Source organism: Halichoerus grypus, chromosome 4, assembly GCF_964656455.1.
Source record: "Halichoerus grypus chromosome 4, mHalGry1.hap1.1, whole genome shotgun sequence".
NCBI classification, from domain to species: Eukaryota; Metazoa; Chordata; class Mammalia; order Carnivora; family Phocidae; genus Halichoerus; species Halichoerus grypus.
The window spans coordinates 60461106-60477881 of NC_135715.1; the positions used below are offsets into that span (position 1 = coordinate 60461106).

The 16776-nt window shown below is 37.2% G+C and overlaps 2 protein-coding genes across 3 annotated transcripts in view; one reads left to right on the forward strand and one right to left on the reverse strand.

The window, feature by feature from the left end:
• Positions 1-14050, forward strand: part of SERPINE3 (serpin family E member 3) — a 29939-nt gene extending 15889 nt beyond the window's left edge. The window contains exons 5-8 of the mRNA XM_078069952.1: positions 269-369; positions 10898-10984; positions 11487-11570; positions 13985-14050. Coding sequence (XP_077926078.1) covers positions 269-369; positions 10898-10984; positions 11487-11570; positions 13985-14028 — 316 coding nt within the window. The 3' untranslated portion in view covers positions 14029-14050. The remainder of the gene's footprint in view (positions 1-268; positions 370-10897; positions 10985-11486; positions 11571-13984) is intronic.
• The window catches only part of INTS6 (integrator complex subunit 6), a 92832-nt gene continuing 88413 nt past the window's right edge, over positions 12358-16776 (reverse strand). For both annotated transcript variants that reach the window (XM_036080900.2, XM_078070405.1), the window contains one exon: positions 12358-15625. In XM_036080900.2, the coding sequence (XP_035936793.2) occupies positions 15532-15625 (94 nt within the window). In that variant the 3' untranslated portion in view covers positions 12358-15531. The remainder of the gene's footprint in view (positions 15626-16776) is intronic.

The following is a 16776-nucleotide window of genomic DNA, read 5'->3' on the forward strand; positions in this document are numbered from 1 at the left end:
GTAGTCATGGTAGTAACTCAAAGGCAATCAAAGGAGATGGCGTGGAAAGAACAGCAAAAGCAAAGGTTTAGAGGTGGGAGCGAGCCCTGTGTGGTCAGACTAGTCAGGGGGTAGGGTTTATGAGAAGGAGCAATGAAAAATAAAGCTGGAAATGAGGCTGGAGATCCCTGACTTCCAAGTTAGGGAGTTTGGCAGTCATGTGTTGTATATGAAAATATTTTAAATGAGATTTTTAAATGAAAGTTGATGGTTTGTTTTTGTTTTTTAGATTCAGGATCCAAAATCATTTCAATTTAAAAAGCATTTTAAAGTCTTGGGGAGTCACTGATCTTTTTGATCCATTCAAAGCTAACTTGAAAGGAATTTCAGGTAACACTTCTTTTTTCAAGCTTTTTGGCATTGTGCTTGGGGGCAGCTTTGTCATACTTTGATTAAGGGATTTTCATCTACAGAGGCTTCAATGGTACGGTCAGAGTTAACATTATTTAAAAGAATAAAGAAAACTTTGCTTTATATAAGAATATGTTGCTTCAGAAAACAGCCAAATTTGGGTTGGACTTTATGGGGGAGGAGTGTTTCTTGAGACCTCTAAGCACTGTTTTTGGGGACCACCTTCAGGGTGAGGTCAATGGCCATAGAACACAATATAACTCACTCTCCCTCTGCCTATCATGACTGGGAGCATGCCAGAGAGAGTGGTGCAATAATAGAGCTCTTCATTCTGACCTCCCACTGTCATGCCAGCCTCACAGTCACGCTTTGTTTCTACCTCTTCCCTCTCCCTCCCTCCTTGTACCATTTCTGTCCTCTTCTCATAAACTAACCTTGAAACTTTCCCTCACCCATCCAACTTCCTTTCTTCAAATTACTCATGTACCTGTAATCTTGCCCTAAAGTGTTCTCCTTTCCCAAGTCCGTATTAAATTTCTTTGCCCCTACTAGACACTAATCAATAGGAGCTGTATTTGCTTATGATCTGAGAGGGAACTTACATCAAATATTAAAAAAGAATGGAATGCCAAAACCTTATGTTCCAGAATCTTCTCAGAAGCCATTAGTTAAACTATTGCTAACTCCAAAGGCTCAGGTTTGTTTCTGCTCTGGATAGTAATACATTATCTGTATGAAGATGATACTGTAGCAGGTATTTCAATTGGCCTTGAGGCTTTCTTTGCCTGATGAGCATCAGAATCTCCATTTTAAATGCTAGAACCTCATCACACAGAGTTTTCTAAAGCTTTGCTCAAAATCTTATTAAGCAATCACATACACACACACACACACACACACACACACACACAGAGGAATTTGGTCCATAAAATCAGTCTTGGCTTGTGCTTTAGATGTAACCAGACAAACTAAATGGCAGTTACTTATCAAATAAAGCACAAGAGAAAGGATCTATTCTAGAGTGTTTAAAACCCACCAGCGCTGTACTCATTACCTAAACATGCAAAGAGATAAGCAAAGCAATAGTCACGTTTGGGTACAGCGCCCCCAACAATGCTTGGTGCACAATGGATAGCCAATAAATATTGTTGACTTGGTTGAATGACTCAACCAGAAATTTTCCCTGGTGACACAGGCATAATCTGACACTGTAGGGAAAAGAGGAAGACTAGAGTGAAAGGATCAGAGGTCAAGGAAAGAGGAAGGGATAAAGAACTTGAGTGAGCTCTATCTTTAATAATGTGCAAAATTCAATCACAGTGTCTTTCTTGTGACTCCAGAGCTAGGCTAGAGAATTTCTGTTGTTGATGATGATACTATTCATCCTTTGATCATTCTAGTTCAAAACTTTGGGGCCATTCTTGACCTTTTCTTCCACACCACTACATTCAGTTAATCACTGTGACTCACTGATTGTTCCTTTATAGTTCTTAATCTCTCTGCCTTTGTGTCCTGGAAGTACATCTCAAAATGCCATTAATCCTATGTCCTCAAATAGGACTGAGCTTGACCCACCCACAGCATGCAGCTCCCCCACTGATGAAGACTTCCAAGACCCATAAGCTCTCTTGACAAGCTATAACAAGCAATCTAGTTTAGAAAGAACACTTGTTCATACTTTTTTATAATGCAGTTAAAGTCTATGTAGATTTGTTCAAACCAGCAGAAATACAGGCTCATGGATCTAACTTGTTAAATAATTATCGAGCAGTTAGCATGTGCCAAGTGTGAAGCTTGAATTCATGTCTCTTACTGATAAAACACATCAGCCTTATCTCCCATAAAGTTCTGTTCCTCTACACAGGGCTCACCATGCAATGACCCAATCCTTGTTTTTGTAAATAAAATTTTAATGAAACAGCCACTCCCATTTATTTACAGATCATCTATGGCTGCTTTCTTGCTACAATGGCAGAATTAGGCAGTTGCAACAGACACCATATGGCCTGCAGTTCTAAAATATTTAATATCTTGCCCTTTACCGATAAAGTTTGCCAACTACAGTATTGCTTTCCAATGCCCTTCTTTAAACATCATCAAGAGACTAGTCCTTCTGTGCCTAAGTGGGCTGTTGACTTAATTATGGAGGCATGGTGACTGAATCTAACAAATAGTTTCATCATTCCTAAAATGAGGTAGCTACCACCCACCTCACATCTTACTTATGGAAATAAAATTCTTTTAACATATAGCAAAGCATCAACAGAGAGCTTGCCAGAAAATAAGTCATCAGAAAATGCTGTCTCCCTTCTTACAATTAATAAGAGGTTACCAAGCAGTTTTGTACTATTGATAGAAGCTCAAACCACAGGGAACATTTGGCCTTTTCTTTCCATTTGGTTCCAATGCCCAGAATTATTTTACTCAAGTTCTTCCCCATTTAAAAGTGACTCGTCTCTTCCTTCATGGCATCAAATCCTTTCCTGCTGCCTGAAAAAACTTGTTCAGTATCATCTCAAGGCCCAATTGAGCCCAGGTTATAGTTTTTCTCCCCAGACATCCCTTGACACTACATGTTATAAAGCTTTTAAGAGTAATTCCAGTTTCACTTACACAAAAGTTACCAGCTGGAGATATACTTCTTGAGCAACCAGAAGGATCAGCAGGCTTTGATACAAACTCATGCTTCCTAATCCAAGAAATACTTCTTTTGCATAAAGTTAAAACTTCAAAGAAACTATCTTATTCTGGACTTTTATAAATGAATAATTAGTTTCCAATCTCTGCTCAGTGAGAACTACAAGCTCCGAGTTACTACAACTTAAATGAGCAAACCACACATAGTTGTTTGGTTACATACTGAAGTTAATTTATGCCACACCAGATGACTGATCAGACCTGCAATAGATCATCAAGATGGTGAGATAAGTCATCCCCAACTTCAGTCCCCCTCCTAAGAAGACCAACTAGCCACTGTCCATAGACAAGTCACCACTGTGGAAATCCCAGCACCCAGATGTGAAGCTGAAGCACCCCTCTGAACCACAGAGACTGAGAAGGACCATATTAGAATGGTAAGAGGAGCAGCTACACTTGGACTGCATCACCCCTCCTCCAGGCTGACACAGCACTGCACCAAGAGTATCCTCTCAGGCCTACTATAATTTCTTCAGTGAGAAAAGAAAATCAAGGTGGACGTCCAACTCTTCCAGGGTCGCAGGACACTTTCTGGAAGACCCATTCAGGTCTTGCCTCCTGGGGACAACTTAGGAATCAGATAGAGATGGAGAAGTGGGAGGCAAGGCTTACATTAACCAGCACTCAAACCTTGGCAGACCCAGTTCCTGCCTGTAGCAGTACCCAAGCAAAGACTCCAGCCAGGAGGAATGCCCCTCTGCAAGGCAAGGCTGGTGGCCCCATCTAGCCAGAGAGCTTGGTTGGCAGTTCTGCCCAATTTGGGTCCATAGTCAGTGGACCATACTACCCCTCTACCTTTCAGGAAAGCAAATTCACCGCCCTACCCAACTGCTAGGCATAGTCTCAAGTCCCATCCATTGAGGAAGCCTGACAAGAGAACCCAGCTAGCTGAGAAGCCCATCCTACAGCTCTGCTTGGGCAGAGAGCCTGGCCAGCTGCCCTGCCCAACTGTTGAGCATATACCCTACCTCCACATAACCAATGAGTCTGAAGAATGACCTTGGGCAGCCTTGTAGCCCAGCCCACAGTGCTGCCAAGTCACAGAGCCCAGCCTGTAGCCCCACCCAACTTCAGGGCACAGCTGGCAGCCCCACCTGAACATGGAGCCCAATCAGCAGCACCATCCAGTTGGGAAGCACAGCATAAGACTGCCTGACCAGGAGAGATTGTAGAGTCCCTCTCATAGTTACCCAATCATGGTGTCCAACCAGTGGCACCACCCTGTCAGGGGACACAGCCTACAACCTCATCAACCAAGAGTTGATTGCAGACTTAGGGGCTCAACCTGACAGTGAAAAGGCTGAGTCACTAGCTCTGACATAGCCAGAAGGTCCACCTGAACAGTGAGCCCACCCGAGCAGCCCTGCTTGAATACGGAACCCAACCAGCAGTCCCATCCAGCCATAGAACCCAGGCAGCAGCACCCCACTGCAAACTCAGAGAAAATAGAGAGGCTGGCCCACACAGAGATGATGATAGTAAGCCCAACCTGCCCACAAATTCTACCAGCTGACTGGTAAAGATGTTTCCTTACCAAAGCAAAACTGTAAAGCCTGGAAAAGGAGACTGCTTACTGAAATGCACAGATACCAATACAAAGAAGCAAGGACCATGAAAAATTAGAAAAATATACCATCCAAAGAAATGAATAAAGCTCCAATAGCTACCCTAAAAATATGGAGATGTATGAGCTGCCTGACAAAGAATTCAGAACAATCCTCTTAAAGAAGTTCAGCAGACTACAAGAGCATAGAGACAACTAAACAATATTAGAAAAACAATGCATGAACAAAATAAAAAGTTCAAGAAAGAAATAGAAACCATCAAAACAAAACAAAACCAAGAAACCCAAACAAACAGAGATCCTAAAGCTAAAGAATAAAATGACTGCACTGAAGAATTCAATAGAGAGCTTTAACAAGACTCAGCCAAACAGAGGAAACAATCAACTAGAAGATAAATCATTTCAAATTATCTAGTCAGAGGAACAAAAAGAAAAAAAAAAGAATGAAAAAGTGAAGAAAGCCTGTGGGAATTGGGGACCCACAAAACAAAAAATATACTCATTATGGGAATCCCAAAAGATTAAAGAAAAAAAAGGGAAAGTCTACTTAAAGCAATAATGGCCAAAAACATTCCAAAAATGGGGAGAGAAATGGGCTCCCAGATTCATGAGGCCCAAGGAATCCCAATAGGTTGAACCCAAAAAGGGCTACACCAAGACACATTATAATTAAATTGTCAAAAGTTAAAGAAAGAATTTTAAAAGCAGCAAGAGAAGAAACAAGCAACCTACAAGGGAACCCACATAAGATGAGCAATGGATTTCTCAACAGAAACTACAGGCCAGGACAGAGTGGAACGACATATACAAAATTTTGAAAGAAAAAAACTGCCAATCAAGAATACTATACCTGGCAAAGTTGTCCTTCACAAGTGAAGCAGAGATAAAACTTTTCCAAACCAACAAAAGCTAAGGGAATTTATTACCACTAGACCTGCCTTACAAGATATGCTAAAGGACATTCTTCAAGCTGAAATAAGGATGCTAATTAACACTGAAAAAATGTATGAATATGTAAAAATCTCTAGTAATGGTAAATATATAGTCAAAATCAGATTCTCTAATATTGTAATAGTGGTACATAATTACAACTAATCAACAAATTCAGTAAAGTTGTAGGATAAAAAATGAACATACAAATATGAGTTGTGTTTCTTTACACTAACAACAAACTATCTGAAAAAGAAATAAAGAAAACAACTCCACTTACAACTGTATCAGAAACAATAAAATACTTAGGAATAAATTTAACCAAGTGAGGTGAAATATCTCTACATTGAAAACTACAACACACTGATGAAAGAAATCGAAAAAGACACACATAGATGGGAAAACATCCTCTGTTTATGGATTGGAAGAATTAATATTGGTAAAGGGTCTATACTACTGAAATCAATCCTCAGATTCAATGCACTCCCTATCAAAATTCCAATGGCATTCTCCACAGAAATAGAAAAAAACAACTCTAAAATTTGTATGGAACCACAAAAGACCCCAAATAGCCAAAACAATCCTGAGAAAGAACAAAGCTGGAGGCATCACACTTCCTGAGTTCAAACTCTATTACAAAGCTATAGTAATCAAAACAGTATGGTACTGGCATAAAAACAGACATGTAGGCAAATGGGATAGAATCAAGACCCCAGAACTAAATCCATGCATATACAGTCAACTAATATTTGACAAAGAAGCCAATAATACTCCATGGGGAAAAGATAGTCTTTTCAATGAATGGTGTTGGGGAAACTGGATGGTCACATGCAAAAGAATGAAACTGGACCCATATCTTACAACACTCACAAAAATTAACTCAAAATGGATTAAAGACTTAAAATGTCTGAAGCCATAAAACTCTTAGAAGAAACTTTGGAGAAAAGTTCCTTGAAATTGGTCTTGGCAATCATTTTTTGGATCTGACACCAAAAGTATTAGCAACAAAAGCAAAAATAAACAAGTGGGACTACATCAAACTAAAAGTGTCTTCATAGCAAAAGAAATAACAAAATGAAAAGGAAACCTACAGAATGGGAGAAAATATTTGTAAACCACATATCTAAGGGATTAATATCCAAAATATATAAGGAACTCATACAACCTAATTGCAGATAATAATAACAATCTGATTTTTAAATGGACAGAGGATCTGAATAAACGTTTTTCCAAATAAGATATGCAAATAACCAACAGGTACATGAAAAGGTGCTGATCATCACTAATCATCAGAGAAAAGCAAATCAAAAGCACAGCGAGATATCACGTCATACCTGTTAGAATGGCTATTATCAAAAAGACAAGAGATAACAAATGTTGGCAAGGATGTGGAGAAAAGGAACTTTGTACACTGTTCACGGGAATTTAAATCAGTCCAACCATTATGGAAAGCCCTATGGAGGTTTCTTAAAAAATAAAAGTAGAACTACCACATTATCCAACAATTCTACTTCTGAGTATGTACCCAAAGGAAATTAAATCACTATCAAAGAAATAACTGGACCCCCATGTTGATAGCAGCATTATGTACAATAGCCTAAGATATGAAAAAAAACTAAGTGTCTATCAGCAGATGAATAGATAGAGAAGCTGTGGTATGTATATTTTGATGGAATATTTAGCTATAAAAAAGAAGGAAATCCTGCTATTTGCAACAACATAGAAAAACCTTGAGGGCATTATGCTAAGTGAAATAAATCAGAGAGAAAGACACTGTATGATCTCACTTCATGTGGAATCTAAAAAAATCAAACTCACAGAAACACAGAGTAGACTGATAGTTGCCAGGAGCAGGGAGGGGGCGGAGTTGGGGGGTTGGGTGAAGGTGGTCAAAGGTACAAACTTCCAGTTATAAGTTCTAGGGATGTAATGTACAGCATGGAGACTATAATTAACAATGCTGTATTATATATATGAAAGTTGCGAAGACAATAGATCTTACAATACACACAAAAATTGTAACTATGTGAGGTGATGGAGGTGTTAACTAATCTTATTGTGGTGATCATTTTGCAATATATACATATATCAAATCATCACATTATACACCTTAAACTTACACAATGTTATATCAATTATATCTCAAAAAGCTGGGGTGGCAGGGAGAAGTGGGCTTGAGGAGAAGAATAGAGAAAGCAACTGACCACAGCCTGGCTTCAGAGGCCATTTCAAATTCTTTTTAGCACTCTCTCTATATATCCGGGGCTGGGTGCTATGTGACACACTCCATCTGTTACAACTAAGTGATAAGAAGATGAGAAAGATAAACTAGAAGCAGATTCTGGCAATAACTGTTTTAAAGCCACTAAATTTGCCAATAGTAAGTAATAATAATTGGAAAGACAAATGACACAGCAAATAATGTTTATCCTGCATTTTGAGAAGCTGAGGATTAGATGTTGGGACATTGATTTACATTTTGCAAATCTTGTGTTTACACATTGTCATTATGAAGACTCTTAAACCTTTTGAGAGTATGATCTACCACACACAAAAAATGATGGTCTCCACTAACAAAGGGGAAAGAGGCACTGAAACAATCATTTGGATAAAACTTGCCAAAGACCCATTCTCTGTTGTACCCCTATGATTCTAGAGATACCAACCAACATTTCCTTACAAGTGAAATCAGATTAAAGAACATTAAGGCAGCTCTTTTTAAGGGGAAATGAAACAAAGGTACAATGTGAGGAGTGTCTATTATTCATTCATCCAACATTTACTGAACGCAATTATGTACCAAGCATTATTATGCTAGTTAGGCAAAGTAAAAAATATTTGAAATTAATAAAACAGCTTCTGCCTTCTAGGAGCTAACAATCTAAAAAGAAAGGTTGACACGAATACTTGTAGATATTACGGAAGAGTGGAGAGTATGCCAGGAAGGAGGGTAAGAAGAATCTTAACACTTTGCTTTGGATATTGAAATGTAAGATAGGAGCAAATGGATTTATGATGGGCTACAGTTTTCCAGAATGCTAATCTGGTAAATCTAGAGACAGGAGATGTTGCAGGTCGTTCCATGGTTAAACATTACATATTATAGTCCTACTGTAGAGATTCACTACAAACATTAGCATATAAGCAGCTCTAAGAAGTCCACTACTAAAAACAAAAACACAAAACTATTCAACCTGCATTTCCCGTTTTAATTAATCATGGATCCCTTTTTATAGCATAGCACCTATAAACAATCTTGGGATTGTTGTTGTATGACTCTCAATGGCACTAAGTAGCTGCCAGCACAGCAGAAAATGAACCCAAAGCAGGAGAATCCCTTTGTGCTTGGATTCTTCTACCTCGCTTTCATTAGTTGCATAACATTTCAATAGCCAGTTGACAAAAGTAAGCAAATAGATCTGTAATACAAGATCAAGCAAGAAGAGAAACACAAACCTACAATGACTCCTGAATTCTTATTTTGATCACAAATGTTGGTCTTCTGAAATGTTTAACTCTCCCCAGAGATAAAATTTAAGAGAGGTGTGGATGCTGGGGCAAGACAGGCCGTGGGTCTTGGCTCAATGGCCCTGCATGTAACTATCAATTATTGGACCACTCCTGTAGTGTGATGGAGAAAAGCTGTTTAAATGAAACTCCTCAAGAAATTGTAATAGCCAAGCCTATCTAACTGAAGACTCATTCGTACCATTTGGTCTTATTTTTCACATTGTGTCAAAGTGCCTAGACTCTAACACAACCACATTTCCTGTATCTTAGCTGGTAGAGAGTTTCATAGTGAACCTCTGCTGACTTCACGGACACTGATTTGAAATGTTCAGATACCACACCACAGTAATGAGGTCACAGATAAGTAAAACCTCATGGCCATCAGAGAACCATTATTTATCCACAAAATTCTAATTTGAGCACTGCATCTCATTCAGTTTGCTCAATGAGCTAGTGAAACTATGAATTAGAGAGAAGTTTCTTTTCTAAAAGATCCTACAGAAAAAGACCAACTACTAAAATCAGATCCTTCACTGGTTTTAGGATAAATGATACCAGATGAAAGTTTCCATTGATTTTTCCCTTCCTATGGCCCTTGTCTGGTCCCCTTCAATGATGCTGGAAAATAACTGTTTCTTACAACAAATATAGCCAACTCACAATTTCCTGTGTACCTTATTGCTGCATATCCTATACTTGGCTGGTTTTATTCTCTCACGACATTCATTTGCATCTCCTTGTATGTGCATGAAAAATGCAAAACAATCAGTCTAAGATGAAACAAAGAAGCCCTCTCAAAATACATGTATATTGAAATGATTATTTTAAGACTCATGTCACAGATCCCTTTCCAGTGGCATGCTAGAGTTGACTAAAATACAAGGTGGTGTTTTTTTGTGGCGGGGTGGGGTGGAAATGGGTGCTGCACTGTCAGAAAACCTGCAAATGCCCAATTTCTATTTCTTATCAAGTGTGTGACCTCAGATCACTTAACAGCTCATTCTCAAATGAAAGGGTAGGTATAACTAGCTAAACTTTCTGCTAGTTCTAAAGACTCTTATTTTCCTTTGTTATTAGGTCACGTACCACATCACCGTGGAGAGTAGTTCAAAAATGATTAATGGTTAAATTACAAAGAGCTATCAATTCCTCTAACTTAATCATTCATATTCCCGTTTGCTAAGCTTCTTTGAAACTGTTAGCACACAACTATTACAGTTCTAACCTCTTACCATCTTTGCAGACTTGCCCCCAGGGGGCAAATTAATTGCATGACTGAATGCAGTCATGTAGTATTAGACACATTTTTAGTACATTGAGTTATGCCTTTTAAGGTCCACAGTACAAACCTGTAACTGTCATTTAAAAGTGGCTCTTAAAATGCAGTCCAAGAAAGAATTCAAGGGACATCATCCCAGAAGCTGGCTGAAAAATGCAGATTCTTGGACTCCAGAATCCATTTTGACATGTACACTGACAATTCTTACACCACCAAAGTTTAAAAAAGACTGGCTTAAGGAAAGATTTTGATATTAACTAGAAATTATTTTTGAAAACTACTGAAAAAACAGGGCACAGCTCTATTAATTTGGGGGGGGATTATTTATTAAATTCACCAAATCTGAGGTTTTAAAAGTTACATAAAATATTGCAGCTTAAGAATTTTCCAAATCTCTCCCTAGCTATTGTAAGCAGCATGAGACTGTAATTAAGTTAAGTGCATTCTTTAAAAATACACTCAAATCCTTAAGCTAAATGCATTAAAAATGGAAATAAGCAATTCACATTTTTATTTCCTGGGATTAGGCCAAGATGGCTTTTATGTTTCTGAAGCAATCCACAAAGCCAAGATTGAGGTTTCAGAGGAAGGCACCAAGGCATCTGCAGCCGCAGGTATGTTCATAAAGGGGTCAGCAGCACTCAGTCACACTGCTTGCCCTTATCTGCCTTTGTCAGATTTATCCAGTTCAATCTTCACATTTCTAAACCTTCCCAGTAAAAAACCCCAAGTCCAGATGTGGTATAGCATTTTTTAAAAAAGAAATGTTAACACAGAGCAAAGTTTGAAAACTGATGGGAGAAGAGAAATCCATTTTGAAAAGGATTTGTCCCATCATCCCCATAAACAAGGAATGGAATCCTTCTGAAAATTACCTTTAGTAAGGAATTTATTCCATGAAGTATTTTGAAAATGGGACACAAGGTTGGCTAAATGACATCTTCTTAATTTTCCCATTTGTACCCCCATCATAACACTAAACAATGAAATATCATTAGGATGCTTTTATTTCTTCAAAAATCAAGGGATATAGCTGACTTCATATCCAATTTTAATAGTGACTTTCCTCAAATGAATAGAAAATGCAATGGGATTCTTCTATTCTCTCTCCTGCAGCTCTGTTGTTACTGAAAAGGTCTCGGATTCCTTTTTTTAAAGCAGATCGACCATTCTTCTTTTTGCTGAGAGAACCCGACACAGGTAGGACAGTATTTTTTTGATAGAATTCAGATAAATATGTATCAGCATCTCTCTAGCAACGTGTGTCCACTGTGGCCTAGAACAAGCATTCCTTCTAGCTAGTTTCTATGGCTTCAGAAGCTTCCCAGTTTCTTGTCGCGTATCCTGAGAAAGGGGAGTATTCCATAACTACCAAGGAAACTAATATCCTCCATGTAGTTTTTGACTTCTCCTTCAGCTCATTTTTAGTTGATGTGGATTTTTAAAAATTCAGGCTTCTACTTCTGGGGAGACTTAGAAAGATCATGAAAGTAAAATAAATGATACATCTTGATTTTCCCCCAGTTGTTGCCTTGCTTTCTCATCACTGTAGGACAAAAGATAGTTCCTTCAGGGCACCAGCATATCCAAGTAGTCTTCTGACTCAGCAACCCCCGTATTCTAGTGAATGCACCTGGATTTCTAGTTTTTCTCTTGATCTTTCTCACACTTGCTGAAATGCCACAAAAATCAAGTGTTTGCCCTAGTACTTCTAAGACCCACTATACAATCTCATCAGAATCCAAAGATGGTATGGTACAGGCAAAGCCTGAACACATCAGAAGGACAAGCAGAGGTCCTTTCAGCTTCAACAATGAACAAAGTACTCAAATTATTCCTCTCAATGTTCCCCCTCCCCCCGACAATTATTTATCAGCCTGGGAAGGAAAAGAGATTCTCAGTAAAGAGTTGTTGGCAAGTTGAAACAATGTGTTAAAAAGAAATAGGATGGAACAAGACTAACAAAATCAAGCAAAAGTGGATCTACTTTAACTAAACATCAGGCATTATTTTTATTTATGGAGAGAAAAAAAGTCAAAAGTTAGAATAATGAGAATTACGCATAGGTTTTACACAAATTGTTAAGGAAATACTGTCAACATCATTTTATCTGAGAATCATTTGCATACTGCTGTAACTTGTGCTAGAAATCAAAGGAACACTTTTGTGACAAAAAGGATGAAGATAATCATTCACTAGGAAATAATCTATTTTGGGATTATTTGGGGAGAAAAAGTCCATCAACAGAATATATTCTCCTAGGATTTCACCATGATCATTCCAACCCCATGTTTATTAGATGAAATTGTCACTTATCACTCAGAACAGGCAACAGAGAGCCCTCTCTTGGAAAGGATACATGTCAAAAAAATGAAAGATGAAAAAAACGACAGGTTCTACTTCCTCAAGAAACAGAGACAGGACTATAAACGTGAACAGAAAGGTCATTGTCAAAAGCTGATAGCCAATAAAAGATGATGACAGTTAAAAGAGAACGATTTCTCTTTTGGAATTCAACTGCATAAAAATGACGTAAAACCTTTGAACTAGTAAAGGACACACCACTATTTCAATGATCGGAGTTTTCACAACTGCCTCAATAAACAATGAAAATAAAAGGCTAATCCAAAACCAGTTCCATAATCCGCCACACATCTAAATATAGTCCTTGTGAGTTTACTCTTTCTGGGAGGTATTTGCCCACATGATTCAAGGTGGCTACTCTTCTGGTGAGAGAGTGGTATCAAAGAGATAGAAATCAGTCTCAGCCTTCATTACACCAAATTGACAAATCTTACTGTTTAGGGCAAATAATGAATCCATTGACAAATGGGACACATTTGGGAACATTAAGAAAAACGATCTTAATCTCAAGATTACACTGTTGGAGAATATCACTTGTCCAGCCTAAAGCCACCCAGTGATCTAAAGGACCTAAGAGGCATGATATTCCCCTGAAATATACTCCCTCCCTCCCCTTTGCTTACAAGAATTCTATAGTATTTTACTAATTTACTAATATGCCCAGTTTCTTAAAATGTAAAAAACCTGCAAGATGGGATATTAAGCTTGAGTTTCGATTGGTTTCAAACCTTGTGACTAGGTTTTGGATGAGGCAGGCCATAGAGTATGATGGCAGAGAGATTAAGGACAGAAAGAGGAGACTGAACAAACTGTTTCTCTTCCCAACTCCTTCTAGGGTTCATCCCAAAAAATGTAATAAAGGTGAAGGGTTTAAAGGATCATTACCTCATCAGCAATCTGTAAAAGGGAAATAAGAACTTCCTGATAAGGAAAGCTGCTAAACATTGGAAAAGACTGAATCCCTTTCCTAAATATTCTTGTTAAGTATGAACTTTTATCTGAATAGACTTGTAATCCCTTCTATTAATCACAGAATCAAAATATACATAAAGACAATTTAAGACCAGACAGTATATTCTGGATTTTGTGTAGCTCTTGAATTTAGCAGTGACTGCAGGTAATTACCTTAACAATTCCATCTATTAAATGATATCCTGCTTTAAAGGTATTTGTGGAGGTAAAAAAGGTTTAAAGAATTGCATATGAAAATACTATGTAACATTACATTAAATGCCTCTTTTTCTCAACAGGATTTGTCTTCAGCATTGGGAGAGTTTCAAATCCCCTAGACTAAATTAAGAGATCTCAAGCATGTTCTCCACTTTCATCTATGCTTTTCTTCATAAAAAGTTACAATTGCATTCTGCTATACCCTTGAAATTTTAAAAAGCCTCTGCTAAAGTGTAAAAAGATAAGGGTATGTGATTTTCAAATATTATGAAACTAAAAGTCCATCAATTTTACTATAATTTTATAAATTTATTTTGCCCTCTCTTAATCTAAATGTATTTTAACCTTCATTTCTACCCAAAAGCACTACAAGGCACAGCAGTGATCTATGAAAGGTGAGTGAGTGAGTCTGGTCATAGGGTCATGTCCTCAGTGAAGACACGTGAGGTCATGTTGGACTGAGAGTGGACAGTGAACAGTGTTGGTTGTTCCTTATCCTGGATAAGTCAGGGGAAATGCACAATGAGCGAAGTCATCTTAAATGTTTGCTTTCCATTTAGCCTCTAAACAAAATGGAGTTTATATGTATAAGAATAGCAGAGGAGAACAAAGAGATCCCCTTTGAACCCCCAATTTGTTGTGGGACTTTTGTAAGCATGGCGTCAAGCTGCTAAAGACTAGACATTTCAGAGTATGTGATGCCCCCCAAACTTACAACTCCCTAACTAACAGCTTCAACTTAGTGCCATCCAAAATCCTAGTGAGAAAAGAAAAAAGTGTTGGGATTAAAGAAACCAGTATTAAAGATTTTTGCTTTTAAACAGCTTTTAAAGTGTCTGCCTATTTGCCCCAGATACCGTCATTTCTATTATCTAGGCAGAAATGGGAATATGTTGGTGTGGCCAACAAAATCTAAGAACATAGAGTAAGAAGACAATGCAGGTTATGTAACAGGTAATTACAGTTAGCTTTAACAAATATGAACTTCAAGTGGTGTATTTTTCCAATGCTCAAAAAGCAAGGCCTTTAAAATTCCATTACCCTTAAGATGGTTTTAAATGATTTTAAATGTGATTATTTCCTAAACCACACAAGAGTAAAATAGAGCATTTATTGATGGAATAACAAAAGTGCTTTTCTTAAATATTCTTCAAAATACATTTGTACAACTTACAATAATATATCCAAAATAACTGTATATACAAAACATTACCTAGTTTTAATGTATGTGCTTTTTTCCCCAAAAATTACAAAGTAACTTCTTTTTTATTTTTTTTTGGCAAAGTTCAACCTTAACAGAGGTGACAATTTTAAAGGTTGGTTTAAGAAAATAGAACCTGAGGGAAATTGACACGCAAGAGTCAATGACAAGCAAGAGATCTGGAGGAATATTTTTAGTTTGTTAAATAAAAATGTGTTTTAGAGTGATATTTTTCACATTACAAAAATAAACCAAAATGAAGAAAAGGTCACTGTAAAATGATGGAAAAAGGATCTGTAGACTTGCTCTTAGTATTTCAAATAGCCAACAATGCATGTCAAAAAATGAATGCAAGATCACAACAGTCTTGTATTTACTTTGTATTTGGAGAAGATAGTGAAATAAGTGGCCACATTCTGTTTTCTTTTAATTGCTATTAATATGGTTGATCTGATTGGCTCTTCGATGAATTTCATCCAAGAAGTTCTCCAGTTGTTCTATTAGCATTCGTTTTTTAAACCTGTATAAAAAAAAATAAGTAATAGCGCTCTCAATTTCTTTTTAATGGATATAGATCAGTATAATTTTGTTTCGTTTTGTTTTTCAAAGACAGAAACTGCCTTGGGAAGATTTTTCAAAGGAAAATGAAAATGAAAAAACAACTTTATGATATATAAAATTCACTGGAAAATAAGCAAATTATTTTATCAGTGCAGAATTACAGTTTGTTCCTAAAACAAATAATCCAGGCCCAGGTACAACAGAAGCAAGTTATCTGTTCTACATCCAAAAAGAAAAACAAAAAACCCCTAACATTTACAATGGTTACAAATATTCCAACAAAATTTGGACTCCCAAAGCAATGACTCCAATAGCTTCTGATGCTTTTTAAAAGTTGAATGTTGAAAGGAATGTGAAAAAAGTATGAATATAATCCCCACAAAACAGAAGAAGAAATGAATAGTTGGATGGTAGCATTAAAAAACCCTTGAGTTCTACTATTATAATTTGAAAGCTAGCAAATCAAGGATAATTAGATATCTGTGATATAGGTTATAGCAAACATTTAAAGTTCAAGTGGTGACTTGAAATTTTTTTCACTAATACGTAGAATAAAATTGCATCCATCTACATAAATACTCATACTGCTGATGCTTTTTAGAATATCCAAAAATGCTGTCCAATCTATACCCACTTCCTCTCTACTTGTAAATTCATAGGAATAACCACCACAATATTACACATCTCTCTAAAAGGTGGCAGAAGTAGAGGGCAGGCACCAGGAATATAGCTAAATCCATGATGAAGTTTGAGTTGATAGAATGTTACATAAAGAAAAGAATAGGTTAAATACTCAAAATAAATAACATGAAAAGTTATGGTCTTATCTTGAACCTTCAAAGTGGCCTATGCTCTAGCCACTCCAAAAAAAAGGAAAAAAATTAACTGCTCTATCTAAAAATACCTTTATGCGTAGCATGGAAGAAACTGGGGGACTATTGGAGGGTCGGTATATTTAGAAGGTCAGATAACACTAAGTTTTCTTAGAATACTAAAGAAGTCTTAAAGGAAAAATAAATGTTTCTGTACTCCCTAAACTCATACAACTATGCTTTCCAGTTAATTGCACTTCATAGTTACCCTTCATAATCTTGATCCACATTCTTTGTA